We start from the raw sequence: 18,137 nt of genomic DNA on the forward strand, positions 1-18,137 counted from the left end.
ATTATGGCTAAACAGACTAAAGGCCATATTATGAGCAATCTTGGAAGTCCGTGAAAGAGCATGGTATTGGGGTCATAGACATTCAGAGTGGCTGCTTATTACTGAGAAGCAAAGTAACAAGATAAGAATGATGCTTTAAGAATATACCAGATAGCTGGGCAGTGATGGCGCTTGTCTTTAACCCCAGCACTCAGGAGGCAGAGGCAAATCTCTGTGAATTTGAGGCCAGCCTGGGCTACAGAGTGAGTTCCAGGAAAGGAGCAAAGCTACACCGAGAAACCCTGTCTCGAAAAACCAAAAAGGAAAAAAAAAAATACACCAGATAAGCTGGACCCTTCAATTGTTTGTATGATAGGTTATTCAGCAATCATATGTGTGGCTAATATTAAGAATACATTGCTGGGCAATGGTGGAGCACACCTTTCATCCCAGTACTTGGAAGGCATAGCCAGGCAGATCTCTGTGAGTTCAAGACCAGCCTGGGCTACATGTAAAGCGAGTTCCAGGAAAGGCTCCGAAGCTACATAGAGAAACCCTGTCTCAAAAAAAAAAAAAAAAAAAAAAAAAAAGAAAAAGAAAGAAAGAAAGAAGGAAGGAAGGAAAGAAGGAAAAAAGGAAAGAAGGAAAACAAGAAAAAAGAAAAGAAAGAATATATCTATCTTTGGCACTAGATGTTTATATAACAAACTAATATGTAGACAGATATGTTAACATACCTTCCACTAATGTAATATCCTCACTGATTCCACTATATTCTCCAAACCCAATGTTATTTACAGCTACTGTTCTGAACTGAAATGTTCCTTTCAGGTTTTTGGACTTCCACGTGCAAATGCTACTGCAGGTCCCGTTAAACGCCATCTTCCACCTTAAACTCTGGTTCTGTGAATCATTAGAAATGCCCTTTCTGCAAAAGAAGACAGCAGATTAATAGTCACCTACAATACATACGACAATGTGCTATTTCTAGTCTCTCGTTGCTTATCACATGCTTGACCTTACTCCTGTTGTATGATTCGCCACAGAACAAAGCACATTTACCAAAGTCTTAGCGATTAATGAGCAAACCAAGTCAATCCATCAAAAGAGTAAGGAATAATCAATGGCAGAGAGAAAGCTGAAGACCCTCTTCCTACTGTCTAAAATGCAGGAAATTGCTGAGCTTCGAACACATAATCAAACACACCTCACATTTTCTCTAGCTAGAAAGTGTGCACTTTTTTCCTTTTTTTATTTCTTTCCTGCGTGTATATGTGGCGTATATGCACATGTGTGTACACAGCCCTGCATGCGTTGGGGAGGCGACAGGAAAACGTTGGGCATCCTGATTTATCACACTCCCCTGCAACAGGGTCTCTCAGTTAATCTGAAGGCACACTGGTAGCCAGCAAGCCGCAGAGCTCTTCCCATCTCCACCCATCATAGTGCTGCTGCCATGGGCATGCACACAGCCACACCTGGCTTTTTATACGGGTTCTGGGGATTCAAACTCGGGTCCTCATGACTGCACAGTAAGTACTCTTACCCACTGAGCCATCTCCCTAGTCTTTTTATTTGTTCGGTTGGTTAGCTGGGTTTTTGAAACAGAGCTATTAATGCACCCAGGATGGCCTTGAACATATGATCTGCCACTCCTTTTGCCCCTTAAGTTCTTGGATTACAGACATAAATACCACACTTGGCTTACATTTCTTTTTAATTTTTCAGTCTCCTGTGTCACTTATAATTGATTTATGTCATATGTAGATATAATATAGATTTAAAATAGAAAGGATGAAATTATAGTACTTCAATAAGTTGATTAGAGACAGATAGTTCGGCCATCAAAGTTATCGGTATATATGAGATTTTAAGATTCATCACTTGCTTTTACATTGGCCCATGCTCCCCTCAAGCCAGTCCACACTGATCTCCGTATGAAACATGGAAGTAGTACAATAACTGAGTTCAAAAGATGAACCTGGAATGGCTTTTAAGAGCATCATTGACCAAAGGCAAGTTCAAGGTCTTCTCTGGCAAGGAGGAACACTGTGGGTCTGTAACTTCTCAGGTCACAGCCGTTCTAGGGGTACAGCATAGAAACTAGCTGTGTTCCCACTAACTGGATAACTGTCCTTGAGAAACAACTAGGGAATGAGAACTGAGCCCCAGGAGGCCAGGGAATGCCATGGGGCAGCGGTATTAGTCACAACTATTCCCAGGAATAAGGCATCTCCAGGGGCCACCCCGATCAAATGATTATGATATTCTCTTTTTATACTTTAAGAAACCTCAGGGTATTGGCAATTTCATTGTTTAATAAGGTAACTTTGATTTTAAACCATAGAGGCCCCTGGGAATGAGGGAAGTGGTTCTCCACAGCCACTGAAGGACACAGGCAAAGGAAACATCAGATAATCACAATGCAACAGTGGAGTTCACCATGTCTTTCCTTTCATGGTGTCTTCACAACAACCCAATTTCACAAGGAAGAAAACTTAAGCTTCAGGAGCAGCAAACCAGTGAGGGTCTAAGCATGGTTGGTAACTGGAATGAGTAACATCCTCCTATACTGGAAATCTATGCATGTGAACTTGACTAGAAATAAGGTCGTGGCACATGTTACATTAAGATAAAAATATACTAAATGAAGGCATGGCATAGTCCAATGCCTAGTGACCTTTCAGAAAAGGGAAAGGGGAGCCCAGATACATAAAAGAGAGCATGTGATGCTGGAGCTGAAATACATATACAAGTCAAACAACACCAAGGGTATCGGGCCCAGTACACGAAGCCAAGACAAGGTTGAAAAGGAGTCTTCCCTAAGAGTTAGAAGGCAGTGTGGTCCTCCTTACACCCTTATGTCAGATTTATTTGTATGCATGTCTTGTTTTGTTTTGTTTTGTTTTCGAGACAGGGTTTCTCTATGTAGCCCTGGCTGTCCTGGAACTCACTCTATAGACCAGGTTGACTTCAAACTCAGAGATCTGTGTGCCTCTGCCTCCCCAGTGCTGGGGTTAAAGGTGTGAGCCACCAACGCCCAGCCTGATGTCAGATTTCTAGCCAGCTGAACTGTAAGAGGAAATTTCTGTGGCTTTAAGTTGCCAAATTGGTGTACTTTTCCCACTACTCTAAAAGCTAAGGCAAAAAGATCACAAGTTCACACCATAACCAGACCAGAGAGCAAGGTCAAGCCAGTCTGGACAACTTAGTGAGGCCTGATCTCAAGAAGTTAGAGAGGCTTGTCATGTAATTCAGTGGTAGAGTTCTTGATTAGCGTGCTCTAGTTTCAGTCTCCAGTACTGGAGGGGGCACTTAAAATAAAGAATAGCATTTAACTAGAATTAGACTAACCAATTAGACTAACTAGTCTACCTTTCCCAAGAGTTGACTTAGTGACAATACTTCCTCTTGTTCTATAGTGTTGATATTTCAGTACAGTATTAGAGACCCAAGGCAAGGGGAAATTACACACTTAAGGTCTTACTCAGAGGAGCACACTAAGTGGTCCTAGTAAGAATAACGCTGTGACCTGGATGATATACACCATTAGAGTCACAGGCCACCAAGACAGTTCTACTGAGAACATACTTTACCGTGCATGAAAAACAGTGACAAAACTATTTCCTGAAGGTTTCAACAGAAAGGCTAGCCAAGAGAATTTTCTAATGTGAGCAGGAAATTTTCTGAGGTTCTGGGGATGCCAGAGTGAGATGAAGCAAAAATAGATCTAAAGCTCAAGTTGCCAGGACTATAATTATGGAGATGACTTTTGTCCTTGGAGCCTCTTAAGAGATGGCTTCATAGTCCCGTGAGGGGAGTGTCTTTGGAATTTGGAACTCTCCCCTCGGCCTGGCATGAAGTCGTTCCCTTTGGGCCAGTTCCCTCAATGAGCTCCTCAGACTGGCTGGGTCTGAGGGTTCCCGTGCTTCTCAGCTGCTGCTTTTAGTCAACAGCACATTCTCGGTCTCTGGAAACACACTCAAACTGTTAACCTCAGAGAGATAGAGAAGCCCACATACCTATTGACTTCTCATCATTTCAGGCCTCTCCCTAGATTTAGATTCTGAAAAAATAAATAGCTTTTTGCCAGTTCTCATCTGAGAACATTTAACTTTGTGTGTGTGTGTGTGTGTGTGTGTGTGTGTGTGTGTGTATCGGAAATTTACATGTGTTTATCATCTGATACCAAACATTGGCTCGGCTTCTTAAGCAGAGTGGATATTAAGTAAATATCAGCGCATGAACTATGAGATGGAGTGGTTTCTGTGATGTTTGAATGAGCAGTGGCAGATTTCTGAGAATGATGTAGTGTGTTTTATCTTTAGAAGGTCAAAGCTGATGATAGGAAATGAGCAAAGAACATAGTGAAACATAAAAGTCCCTAAAGATTCATCTTTCTATATAAATGTACTTTGACAAAATTATTTTGACCACCTTGTAATCACCTGCTTATCTCTCTGTGGTACATTAAGCATCACTCGATACGTACCTGATCTCAAGGATATAGTACATCAGTCTGCTTCCATTATCTTCAGCTTTTTCCCACTGGATTGAATTTTTACTCCCTTCTAGTAATTTAGGAATGCCTGGTTTGCTTGGGACTCCAGCTTCATGGGGATAAAAAGAGAATTCACTGACATGTTAGAAGTATAAAATGTTTGACATTGGCTATCTTTCTCTGGGATACGCTGAAGAAAGAGAAATGTCTTAAAGAAATATTCTTATACAAAGTTCCTCTCTCTCTCTCTCTCTCTCTCTCTCTCTCTCTCTCTCTCTCTCTCTCTCTGTTTCTGTTTTGTGTGTGTGTGTGTGTGTGTGTGTGTGTGTGTGTGTGTGTGTGTGTACATGTGCTTATGTATATGGATGCCAGAGATCAACCTTAAGTTTAGGTTTTCAGGCATCACCCACATTAAAGAGGGTCTTTCTTGGTCTGGTGCTCATTCATGGGCTAGGCTAGCTGACCAAGGAGTCCCAGAGAGCCACCAGTCTCTTCCTGCATAGCTCTGGGATCACAAATGCTCTGCCACATCCAGATTTTTGGTGTAGGTTGAACTCAGGTTTGGGAACTTACATAGCCCTGAGGCACATATTTTTTAAGTGAGTATCTGAAGCTTTCATTAGTGATGAGTTGGCTAGTCGGTGGAAAGATTAATCATGTATTTCATCTTGATACAAAATAATCGATAAGTACACATGTAAAAGCCATCACAGTTTTAGAGCATTTTGCCTTCCATCCTTCCAGGAATCAATCTGGAGTTGTGGTGCCCAGCATGCTAGCTGAAGAAATGGGCAGGCTTTGATTTTGCTCGGTTTTCCATTGTAGCATTCAGACTAATAGAAGTTATTTTCTAAGTGTTTCTTGAGCACTCAGCTACCCCATTTTATATAGTTCTTGTTGCAAAACACAACATAGCCAGACAGGATATCAGAAAACTGAAAGAAGAAATTGTTTTGCCCATCTCAGGATCCTGCAAACCCAACCCAATAGGCTCTTGCTCCTCTCTGTAACAACTGGCTCTTCAATGCATTCTGCTATGCTAGCGGCACAGTCATAATGACTCTTTCAGCAAAACATGTGAGATGACCCAGAGGTTAAGAACATTTGCTAGTCATTCAGAGGACCCAGGTTCTGTTCCCAGCACTCACATGGTAACTCATGGTCACCTGTAACTCCAGTTACAGATCCAGGAGAGCCAACATCGTCTTCTGCTAACTCTGGTACTTGGTAACTGCACCAGGTACTCAGGCAGTGTACATATGTACACTCAGACAAAACACTAACGTACATAAACTGAAAGTGGATATAACCTTTTTTAAAGAAAGCTTCTGTGCTTCTAGAATTGGACTGGTGGAATTAAAAGATGAGAAGAAAGAAGAGATGTCTGCATTGCTCAAGGAGGATGCTAAACTCACCTTTTGTCTTGAAGCTCTCTGGGCTCGAGGAGCTATTTTCTCCCGTCATATAGACCACCACCACTCGGACGTTATAGGGAGTATAAGGCTGTAGGTCTGCGATGTTACAGACATAAACTGGACCTTGGCTGCATGAAGCTTCGACGTGGTAAAACTCATTATATTTCCACTAGAAAAAGAAGTATAACCAAGATTTTTATTCTTTTCAGAAAATTGTGGACACAGAACTTGATTAACACTTAAAAAAGAATTATTTATGTTAAACCTAAGAAACTCTTCATGTGTGTTTAGTTCCAAACACTACTCTCAAAATGCATGGTGCCACTGTTGTTCATATTCGGTTATAATTAGATGATGGACCCCTTCTAACGTAAGTGCAAGGCAGAGCACACCTGACTCCATACAATGGGGAAGATTCAGAGCTGAGACATGCTGCTCTCTGGGAATGCAGACTCGAATACTAAGGCAGGATGGCTAAGAATGGAAGTCACAGAGGAGGAACAAGGATGAAGGAAAGTGAGGATTTGGCACATGGCCTAGCCCCCCCCCGATGGAGTGGCTGCAGCCTTGCTTGCTTGACTTGATCAGATGTCCTCCTATTCAGATTCCTGCGGTATCCACCCTTCTGAATGCTTAGGAAGTTCCTTGTTGTGTATCCTGCATTTTGGCGTTAACTATTAGATGCAAGAATATAGAACATTGGTCTGAATGTGGACCTTGACAGCGAACTTCTGCCCTCCGTTCCTCCATTTGTGCTGTAAGCTGTACGTATTTAAGTTTCTTCCTCTTTCAATAACGCATTCGACATCAATCGTACGGATATCGCTGTCTTTTTCTCTATTTTTTAATCGCAGCCTTCGTCGAATGGTGAACGGTTATCGGTAACGCGGGCGTTACCGCTACAAGGATAGCCTCAGTTCAAGGGACTGCTCACTTCAAAACCATAACCTTGTGTGTTTTGATTCTTAGTTGAAACCCACAAACAAACCAAAACATTTGGAATTTTCTTCTAATGCCATCTTCGGCTATGTGCCAGCCATGCTTTACAGTCATTCCTGGGAACCCTGAGTCCTCCAAGGAGGGAAACTCCCACCCACCATTGCACAGATTCTCTGCAGCAACATTGGGTGTTAGTTAGATACAGGAAATCCTGCTTCCACCCCGCTTTAGACAACAGAGAGTCTCTAAGTTCAGCTACGTGAAGCTTTTTACTCTGTGGAATTATTTTTTAAAAATCTTTCTATTTAGGTCCTTAAAAATCATTACTTGAGCATGGCCAGTGGTTTTTTTTATACAAATAGAAAAGACAAAGATGTGGCTTTCTGTCAAGAGTTCATCGTGTCTTTTCCTTGGTAGCGTTTCCTAAGAAGGTCAGTTTCCATAAATAAACTTTCCTCTGCATCTCCTTTTTCATTCAGCCCTCGTGAGGTCAAGTGATGTCATCAGATAGGCACTTCACATTAGTCTCTATTAGTTAGGAATGTCTTCTCGTAATTTCGGGGAGCAGAACCCCATGTTGCAAAGGACAATGGGGGGGTGGGAAGGACAGAGGCAATGAAGCTGTGAGAAGGAGAACTGCTATTCAAGGCAATGGCTGCACTAAACTCATGAACACGTCCATCCCACTGAGACATAATGAAATGGCTTAACGAAACAGATGATTCAATGTGCATTATGTACTTGAACTGAGTTGTGTGTGTGTGTGTGTGTGTGTGTGTGTGTGTGTGTGTGTGTGTGTGTAAGAGGGAGAAAGGAAAGAGAGAGAGAAGGAGAGAAGGAGGGAGAGAGGGAGAGAGAGAGAGATTATTCCCAGCTAAAAACTTTAGCCAGTCAGGTCCTGCCTTCTTAGTGATATGGTATATAGTTTACCTTTAGTGACTAGATGAGTGGACTCCGCATTCTACAGCATCTAGAAATCAGCAGAGCTCCTAAAGTGCAGGGGAGATGTTTACCAAGAGTCCTTACTGGAAAACTGGCAGCAGATCAGCCTCGCTGCAGTAGTGAATGTTCTGGGCAGACCACCAACTTGGCAGCTATTGTGGGCTATCCCAGAAAAATCACAGGGAGTCAGAACCTTCCACTTGTCAGAAGTTAACAAGTGCAGGGGTGCAGGCTACCCCAGAGAGATTGTCTAGTTATTTGCGCAGTTATGGAGCATGTCTAGCCTACAGTACTTTACAGATCAGAACTTCAGGAATACATAGTTCCAGGAGAGAACAAAAATGAAGGGAAACTACTGTTTAACGGGCTTCTATGAGAACAAGCCAAAGTAAAATTATTTCCCCCTGATTTTAAGTTGAGTATTTTCTGTTTCTATACACTTTTGAGGTATTTTAAAAAATCTATGAAAAAAAATTATTGGAGATATAAATTCAAAAATTAGCGTGCAGGCTGGGATGTAGCTAAGTTGGTAAAGTGTCTACTTATTATACTCAAAGCCTCAAAGCTCTGGGTTTGATTATTGGCATCATAATCTAGGTGTGGTGGTGCACATCTTAATCCTACCATGCAGAAGGTAAGAGAGAAGAATCAGAAGTTCAAGGTCATGGGTTATCTTCCCCTCTATAAAGAATTCAAGACCAGCCTGGACTATATAAGAAAGACCTTGTCTCAAAACAAACAAGCATATAAATAAATTCTTAGCTTGTGTTCTGGGGTCTTTATTTTCCAGGCAAGGAAATTGTGTCAGAACAACAAATTGTACCATGTTGTTCTTCATTTATTATGAAAAAAAAATTGATTAGAAAGAATACCTATCTCCCCTCACTGTTCGCCCTCCGAGTGTATCAATGTGGATTTATGGGGTCGCTGTCAGCAATCTTGTCATTACGAGACAAGTTCAAGTTGCTCAAAAGAGATGGAGTTTCCAGCTGGAGGTCATCTGTCTACCGTCCACCCCCCCCCCCATTTTGTTCAAGCACCTGTACTGCAGATGGTCACAAGCAGAAAGGGCCACTTTCAGCTTCATGGCATACTTTTTAAAAAGTGGTCTCTTGCTGTGGACAGCCCAGAATGGTCTCAAGCTCATGATCCTCCTACCTCCTCCTTCTACATGCTGGGATTCAAAGCATGTATTACCACACACCCAGCAGCTTCATGGCTTTCTAAGTGGCCTATGAGGAACCTGTGTTGAAGAAGTGGGGGAGACAGCCGGAGTGTACAATGAAAGCACCTCCTGCAAGTCATGAGGGCTGGACCAGGAGGGCCTCTCTGCGGCCCTCCCCAGACTTTGAGGATTGGGACAGCTGAAGTAATGACTCATGCTCCTCCTATGGACAACACCCAGTGGGACTGGTCTAGGGATGTGTCAGGCCTGGGGCTCTTCTGTGCCCAACTGGTGACACATGACTCATTATAGTGTCTATCTCAGCCTCTGTCTCCTTATCAGGAAAGTGAGGTGCCAGCACATTGTTATCCCCCGCATCTTCCCCAATCTGGGAAGCAACACTAATGTCCCCTTGACTTTACAATGAACTCCATTAAGCTTACTTAAGTAAGTCTAAAAGCAAACTATCCTCCAATGTCTCCAGTTTAGCCTTATTGTTATAAGGTTGCCATTTTAAATAGGTAACAAATCATTTAAACAGATTTTTAAAAAGCTTTAAATTGTGATCTTTCATTTGACCAACTCAGTACTCGATGTTCCATTTTCTAGTCTTATTCCCAAAAGTACAAAAATCACACAAACATATCTTAGATGGTAAAATTTTAAAACCTCCAAAGATTTGGAGGGAGGGACTTTAAGAAAACAGTGGCATGCGTGTGACATGTAAGTAGAAGGGGTTCCTATTGGGGACAGAAAGGGGACAAAAGAAGGTCACAGCAGAAGGGCAGTAGAGGGGATGGATAAGAACAAGATCACACTGTCAATATCTCAGCACAGAATGGAAAGGGACACAAGAGGTCCCTCCCCTCACTGAGGTAGTGAGCTAGTGCTAATCAATGGCTGCTGGAGGAAAGACAGCCTTTTTCTCCAAGTGCAGAGGCACAGGTAAGTTGACCACGATCCAGTCAATAACTCCACACCCTGCACATGCAAGCAGCTCTGATTAAACTCAGTGGGTTACTAACATAAACGTAAAAGGAGGGGGGAGATGTCAGGAAGGGGATGAGGGGGTAGGGCTAAGGCGGAAGAACCGTGGGGAATGTGATCAAAATACACAACATTCATGGGTGAAATCCTCAAAGAATAACTGCTAAATTTATTTTTTAAAAAAAGCAATTTTGCTTTTAAAGAAATAGTGAAAAACATGACAGTACTAATTTGCTTTAAGTAACTCCAAAACAAGATATTTTTAACTGGTCTTTACAAATGTGTCAACGTAAGCCTATATGTATGTGTATGATGAGCTAGCTCTCCAGCCCCTAGGTGAGTCTTTCGTTTGTTTTGGTTTTTTGTTTGTTTGGTTGGTTTGGTTTTTTGGGTTTTTTTTTTTTTTTTTTTTTTTTTTTTTTTTTTTTTTTTTTTTTTTTTTTTTTTTTTTGAGACAGGTTTCTCTGTGTAGCCTTGACTGTCCTGGAATATATGAGTCTTCTTAAAGACATTTTTTTATTACACTTATTTAGTGCAGGAGGAGACGAGGGGGGGGGAGATACAAACATGCTAGATGTGGATGAGGAGATCAGGGGACACTTTGTGGGAACAGAAAAGAAAAAGGAAAAGAAAAAAGATAATATAGATATGAGGTAGATCATTGAGTCTACTCTGAGAAAAAAGATAAAGAAATAATAAGATAAATGGGTAGATAATTGAATCGAATCTACTCTAAAAAGAAAAGGGGGAAGATATTAAAATGACAAAAGGTAAATTACTGAATCTATTTTGAAAAGAAAAAAGAGAATATGGATATAAGATAAAAAGGTCAATTATTGAATCTACTTTTTAAAAAGGATCTAATTGTTTTACATAAGATAAGTAATGAAAATTTTTGTCTGAGTTTATCAAATGTGACTGGACTAGACATTGTTATATATATAAAATGGAATTTTTTGTCTGAATCTGTCAAATGTTAATAGGCTAGACATTGTCAATGCAATTCTTGACTCTATATATTGTATATACTTATTGGATATAGTTTTTCTTGTATTAGTTATAAGCTTTTTTTAATTTTAGACAAAAAAGGGAAAATGTGGTGGTATTGTGTCCCCCAAAATATTGTGCACACTAATAAACTTATCTGGGGTCAGAGAACAGGACAGTCACAATATTAAACATAGAGGATAGGCAGTGGTAGCACACGCCTTTAATCCTAGCATTCAAGGGGCAGAGATCTACCTGGATCTCTGTGTGTTCAAGGATACAGCCAAGCATGGTGACTCATGCCTTTAATCCCAGAAAGTGAGCCTTTAATCCCAGGGAATGATGGCAGGAAGCAGAAAGATATATAAGGCATGAAGAACAGAAACTAGGAGCATTTGGCTGGTTAAGCCTTTAGGCTTTTGAGCAGCAGTTCAGCTGAGATCCATTTGGATGAGGACACAGAGGCTTCCAGTCTGAGGAAACAGGATCAGCTGAGGAACTGGCAAGGTGAGGAAGCTGTGGCTTGTTCTGCTTCTCTGATCTTCCAGCATTCACCCCTATAACTGGCCTCAGGTTTGACTTTATTAATAAGACCCTTTACAATTCATGCTACAGGTTCCCTCTTTCTACTTTGTGGGTCCCATGGATCAAACCCAAGTCCCCAGGTGTGGTGGTAATCTAATTGTACTGAATTATTATTTTGATTGTATGTTAATAAATAAAGTTGTCTGGGGGTCAGAGCTATTAGAGCCATAGCAAGAGTGTGGCGGTGGTGGCACACGCCTTTAATCCCATAGATATCTGTGTGTTCAGGGTCAGAGCTATTAGAGCCATAGCAAGAGTGTGGCGGTGGTGGCACACGCCTTTAATCCCATAAGATTTCTGTGTGTTCAGGGATACAGCCAGCATTGGAGACATATGCCTTTAAGACCTAGGGGGCTGTACATTCAGACAGTGACGAGGCAATCATGTGTTTGGGTTTACAACCAATGAGAAGGCAGAACAACATACTATAAAAAAACGAACCGACAGGAAGTAGGTCTCTTTCGCGAAGCTGGGACAGCAGGAGGAAGGGTGAGATTTTAGCTCTGAGCTCTGACCTCTCGGCTTTCTCTTTTACATTGTTTCTGTGTTTCTTATTTAATAAGACGGTTAGTTACATCGACACCCAGGCTTGTCAACAACCCCCTTTCCCCTTGAGCCCCTTTGCCATCCCTTAAGAGCAAACTGAACTTGGGACACTGTTTTGGACAGAACTTTACCTGGATAACTTAATGCTTCTCATGCCAATCTGAGCCAATGAATGTCGGCAGGCATTGTTGATTTATACAATAGAACATTCTAGTCATGAAAAAAAAAATCTTCCCAGTTTATTGCACATCATACAATAAAGATCATCAAAAGTTTGCATCAAAAGTCTACCTTCTGGAGTTCAAACCAAAATCTGCTGAGGTTAACATTAGATGGCGCTTTCCAGTCTAACTGCAGACTAGTGTTCCCTGGAACCAAGGCGGAAGGTTTCTCCGGTGTGTCAAACGTGTTGACGGTGACAAGATGACTCTCAGTACACCACATTTCCTCCGAGTGGCAGGCCAGGACCTTTTCATTAAAAAAAAGGGGGGGGGGAAGCTTAGTCTTCTCAGAACATGTGCTCGAGTATGGCAATTTAGAAGTGCCCGGGACGCTCAATACCTTCAACACATACAGTTGCTCCACCAGACAGTTTCGTGACGAGGAGAGCCAGCCTGGCCCTGGGAAATTCACCCTGTCTGAGAGGAGTCTCAGGCATCAGAGCCAGGTGTGACATAACCAGCTGATATCGAACTGACTCTCGGAGGCCGTTGGGCCTGTGCGACTCCGTCCAGGACACGTGGAGACGTGTGTCTGACAGCACAGTGGCGTTGATGTGACAGACAGCCCCGGGCACTGAAATAAATAGCAGCAGAGGCTCAGGGGACAGGGCGGCCGCACCAGGTGGTGGAAAGAAGCGAGAGAGAGTCAGTTGAGGAACGGTGCCGTCATGTGAGCTGGAATGAGCTACAGAGGTCCGGAGGAAAGTTGGCCTCTTACATAACGGGAAGCCAGCAGGCTGCCTGAAAAGATGTCGCCTATTTTTGCCCTATGACCAAATCATTCTCTGACCCCCAGCTCACGTCTACAGCCAGCGAGGAACGATGAAATTCGGGAGAGCCCTTGTGACTGTCATCAGAAACAGCAGAAAGAAATGATCGCCGCCCTTCAGATTTCCAACCTGCTGGTTTTGAGGCTGTGAAGTCGGATGACCCTACGCCTCGGGACGCTGAGCACATTGCGCGTTCTATCTTGGTATTCCTGTCTCTCGCCACGTGTGCATGGCCAGACCGGCGAGGACATGGGAGGAGAGTGACACTGTGTGGCGAGACGGAAGAATGTGTTTCTCCGTCACACTGCCGTTTGAAGGTTCACCTCCCAATAGCTTTGCGCTTTCCTTGGATGTTACTCAGCCCTGTCAAGAGCCAGGGTCAAGTCCCTAAAGTGTTTTCCCCGCCCCGAGTTAACTGTTCTTATTAAACTTTAAACACTCCCATGATGATGATTACTTAGTATTCAGGTAAACACACACACACACACACACACACACACACACACACACACACACACACACACACAGACATGCACGTCACACACATTGTAAAAATCCATACCAGAAACCCACACCAGCCAATAACTCACCTCCGCTGTTAGTTTTTCCCTGAATCTCTTTTCCCAGAGGTAAATGTTCTAAAGGATCTGAATAATAATTCTTCACCGCTACCTGAATCACGTACATTGAAAATGGCTGCAAGCCTTCAATACGGACGACATTCTCCTGTGATTCCTGCAATTGATTTTTTTAAATAAGTATTTAATTCTTGTATCTCGCACAAACGGCTCAAGACAGTTGTCCTGGCTCATTCACGACACTACTGTCTCAATATAACAGACTTAACTGGTTGACTGTCTCCAGGGACAAGTGACAAATGATTGGCAGGCGCAACTCTCGGCCAGCGTGAAACGACCCACTTCACACAGGCGGTGAGATAAAGTAGACAGTGTTTTGTTCTCATGGCATCAGAACGTGGGCACGTGAGTTTGCAAACTTATGTGAACACAGCAAAAGATGAAAAGGACAGTTAAACCCCTCAGAAATGAAGTCTGGTGGGACAAACGACATCCCTGGGGTACTGCCTCTGCTTTAGAATCACCCAAGAAGGTTGCTGCACACACCCTGGCTTGGTGCCACCCTGAGCAATTCTGACCGAGTTGTCTTGGGGAAAGCCAAGGTTGGGAGTCACTGACTGACACCCATCTTAATCAACTCACCGTCAGGAAACTAGAGCAGGTGTACTCATGGAAATGTCCAGAGTCATAGCCACATGACCCAAAGAATAATGTACGCTTTATGGCAACGCACAGTATCTAATGCCTAAAGCTGATGACCAATTTCCCCTCCTTGAATTGGTGCAATAGAGCAAGAACAAAGCAAACTATTGGGCACAGATTATTCTATTACTCGGATAACCAAACACCAACACCAGTACTGAAGTGAATAGTGATAGTTCATCTATCCGAGAAATAGGTAGATCCAGGCACAGTGATATATGCCTGTAATGCCATAACTCCAGAGGCAAGGAATTCTGCAGCAAATTCAAGGCCAACCTTGGGCTTGGAGTTCTGGGGCTAGTTTCCCCACCAGCTAGGACTATACAGTAAGATGGCATCTCAGAGAGACAGAGAGAATCAGGGACAATGAGAGAGATCTAGTGCATGCCTACTAGTCCATGATAACTAGGGAAACAATGGCAAATAACAAGCAGATGGCGTCCCTAGGGTAGATGTCACAACCCACAGAACAAATAGACAAAAATATTATACTCACTCTATATTAGATAAGTGTTACGAAAGAACACATAATAGTCATGTTCTCTCTGCAACAATATCATGTTGTATATATGATATACAACCCATAGCTAGCATTAGTAAATTTCCCTATGTTTAACTTACTTCCAGGCAAGAAGGCTAGATACCTATATACTTTGATCAGTCGTTGGCTGGAAGAAGTTTTAAAATAGGCATCTCTGTCAGAACACATGGTTGAAAGGTTTACATCAAGAGAGTGCATTTTATAAAAACAAAGGCAGCCAGCTCCAGACTTACCAGCATTCTGTGTTTCCTGCTGTAGTTCTTTGTCCCATTAGCCTCTGTGTAGTAGACCAGGTATGTTGGTGTGGGGCTGGTGATGCCATGCCATGTGAGGTTTGTCTTCGCCGGAGGTAATTTGAGTGTGAGGCTGGTGTTGGTGGCATTCAATATAGTTGCCTCTACCACATCTGAAGCTAGAGACAGATATGCTTTATCTAAAATAATAAGAAAAAAGACAAATATGTACAGAAAAAATAATAGTTTTTATCTAACAATGGTAATAGTGTTAGAAACAAATTGGTAAGTATACAGAACTTTTACTTGAAATGATAAATATGAAATGTTTTTGATATCATATCCACTTTGAGAAAGCAAAAATGGCTTGTCTCCTGTCCCTGGCTGTGGCAAACTATCCTGGATCCTCCCAGGTGTCCTCCTCCTTTTCTCCACATTCACATGTCTGATGTTGTTTAGGATAGCACGCCCAGAGGAAAACTCATTTTCTGAAGTTCAGCTGTAGCTGGGACAATCATGAAGCACAATCTTGGTAGGTGTCTGCTCTGTGAACCTTCCAAAGTGGCGTGTGTCTCACTGATAATGAAGGGCAAATTTGCTGTAAGACATCCCTGTCCCTCTTCTTCTCCCTGCATAAGATGCAGCCACCATGTCACTGGGAGCAGAAGTAATCTAGTAAAAACTTATCGGAAGACATGCTAGCAAAGTTTAAGGCTGGCTGGCATGGTGGCCCATGCTTGCAATGTTAGCACTCAGGAGACGAGGGCACAGAGGGTCAAGGGTTTGATGCTAACGTCTGTGTATGACATGCTGTTTATTACACTCTTAAACTCACTGTAGCTGAGGGAGCCTCTTGTTAATCCCAGCTGCTCATTCAGCCCCAGCTGACTAGTATCAATTACCCTAGAAAGGCAAAGGTTTCGGTTCCAGATTCTTAACTCAAGTATATCACACGATCGAGACTTTGCTTCCCTTTGAAACTTCCCAAGGTGGGCCTCCATCACCTGCACCTCTTCGCCATAGTACTACAATGAGAGAAGAGTATTCAATGGGCTTTTCTAGCCAAACTTCCAAAATACCCCCAACAGTCCCCTCCAAAAAAGAAAAACATGGCCAGGTTCATCACATCTCACTCTCTGCTGCCAATTTCTGTGTTAGTTTCTCTCTCTGTTGCTGTGATAAAATACTGATGAGAACCAATCTGGAGGCAATGGGGTTTTTTTCTGTTCCCACTTTATGGTCTGTCACTGAGGGAAGCCAGAGCAGGAACTGGAAATAGGAACCTGGAAGAAGGAACTTGGGCAGAGGCCATGGAAGAATGCTGCTTAGTGGCATGGTCCTCATGGATTGCTCAATCTGCTTTCTTATACAGTCCAGGACCACTTCCCCAAGGGAGGTATCACCCACAGTGGGCTGGGCCCTCGCATATCAACCATCAATCAAGAAAATACTCCCATAGACAAATCCACACACCAGTCTGACAGAGGCGATTCTTCACGATTGAAGTTCCCTCTTCCCAGGTGACTCTGTATCAAGTTGGCATATACATCTGGCTGTAAATTCTGATCTATTCACCTGACAGGTATTATGTAATTTGCCTTCTAAAATAGAGCATCATTATGCAAAGTGCCAAGTGCTGCAAATGTGATTTTAAACAACCTTACACCAACTCCGTGGCCCATTGTCTATTGGAGTTGGCAATACATCTCCTGTCTACTGTTCTATCTTGTCTCTTGACTCTGCAGAGTTATACTTCACTCTGGACACACTGCACTGTCTGCAAGCTATGCTAGGTTCCCACCTGTCTGTTCTCTGATGCAGGCATCCTCCACGGTCATGAATGACCTTCCTCATGCAAGTGAGGGCATTACCTCTGTGTCCCCACCATACACCTGTTTTCTTCCACTATCAGACACATTTGGTTTGGGTTTATAGCTTTATTTCTTATTCACCAATAGAATGTGAATCTTCTGATTCAGACTGGTCTTGCCCCATTGTTCCAGAAGGAAGATAGGCACATTTTAGCTGCAATCTTTAATAATTGATATTTTCAACCTATAAATGCATCCTTTGTGTGTAAGAAACCTAGGAGAGAAATGTCTAAGCATCAAATATTTGATCAAGACCAGTCCTTCACTGCCTTGGGACTTCCAGAAGAACTTCCAGTTCTTCTACAGAGACAATGATCTAGTTCACAAATATTTACATACCACTCTATCTCCTCACACTCTACATTTCAAATAAATGTTATATATCATCAATCATAAGCTGTTGGGAATGCTTATGGAAAATGATACTGTTGTGTTGATTCCAGATATGAATTCCAGGGCATAGCAAAGAATGCTCAACTAGACATACAGCCTTGATCCCTGGAAAGAGGGAGTATACAGAGAACCTGTGAGTCTAACTTTGAGGATACTGGGAAGGATTTGGAGGAGGACAATTTCACCAGTGCTACAGAATGTACCACTCTTCAGCGACATGATGCTATTCACTTGTGCTGACTTCTGGTCTGAATGAAAAATGGGATGTCCATATTAGGAAATTATTGAGCAAAAACGGACTCAAAGATTTATGTTACTTATTTTTATTCAACTAATATGGTAGGCATATTGAAATGTTGTAAATGTCACTTTGTACAGATGGAAAGATTCCCTCCCTCTTTTCCTCCCTTCTTCCCCTCCTCCCTCCCATTCTTCCCTTTTGTCAAATCCCATACGTTTTGAAGCAGTTAAATACCTCAGGAGCAAAGAAAGTGGTAATTTCCTAATATCTCCAGCAGATGGAGGTAAAGTACCCTTCCCAATGGACCTACAGTGTGGTAAAGAGGATGCTTCTTTCCCAGCAAATGATAGTATCTTATTATACTGTAATGAGTTTCCATAACAAAAACTCATGCTAACCTTAGGAACTCTGCTGTTAGGTATGTGTTGGCACTGTTATTGAACATCAAACAGATTTCATTGTGTTTTCCTAATGAACATTAGTTTCTAGTGCAGTTTGGGATGCACAGAAAAACTGGTATGAAATTGGAAAGCGCTCCTAT

The 18,137-nt window shown here is 42.4% G+C and overlaps 1 protein-coding gene across 1 annotated transcript in view; it reads right to left on the reverse strand.

Moving 5' to 3' along the window:
• Positions 1-18,137, reverse strand: part of Ros1 (ROS proto-oncogene 1, receptor tyrosine kinase) — a 124,722-nt gene that overhangs the window by 30,224 nt on the left and 76,361 nt on the right. Inside the window, 8 exon segments of the mRNA XM_037200364.1 lie at positions 717-907; positions 4,472-4,589; positions 5,896-6,064; positions 12,338-12,514; positions 12,608-12,625; positions 12,627-12,841; positions 13,628-13,772; positions 15,092-15,291. Of these exon segments, the coding sequence (XP_037056259.1) occupies positions 717-907; positions 4,472-4,589; positions 5,896-6,064; positions 12,338-12,514; positions 12,608-12,625; positions 12,627-12,841; positions 13,628-13,772; positions 15,092-15,291 (1,233 nt within the window).

Source organism: Peromyscus leucopus, chromosome 8a, assembly GCF_004664715.2.
Source record: "Peromyscus leucopus breed LL Stock chromosome 8a, UCI_PerLeu_2.1, whole genome shotgun sequence".
Lineage (NCBI taxonomy): Eukaryota > Metazoa > Chordata > Mammalia > Rodentia > Cricetidae > Peromyscus > Peromyscus leucopus.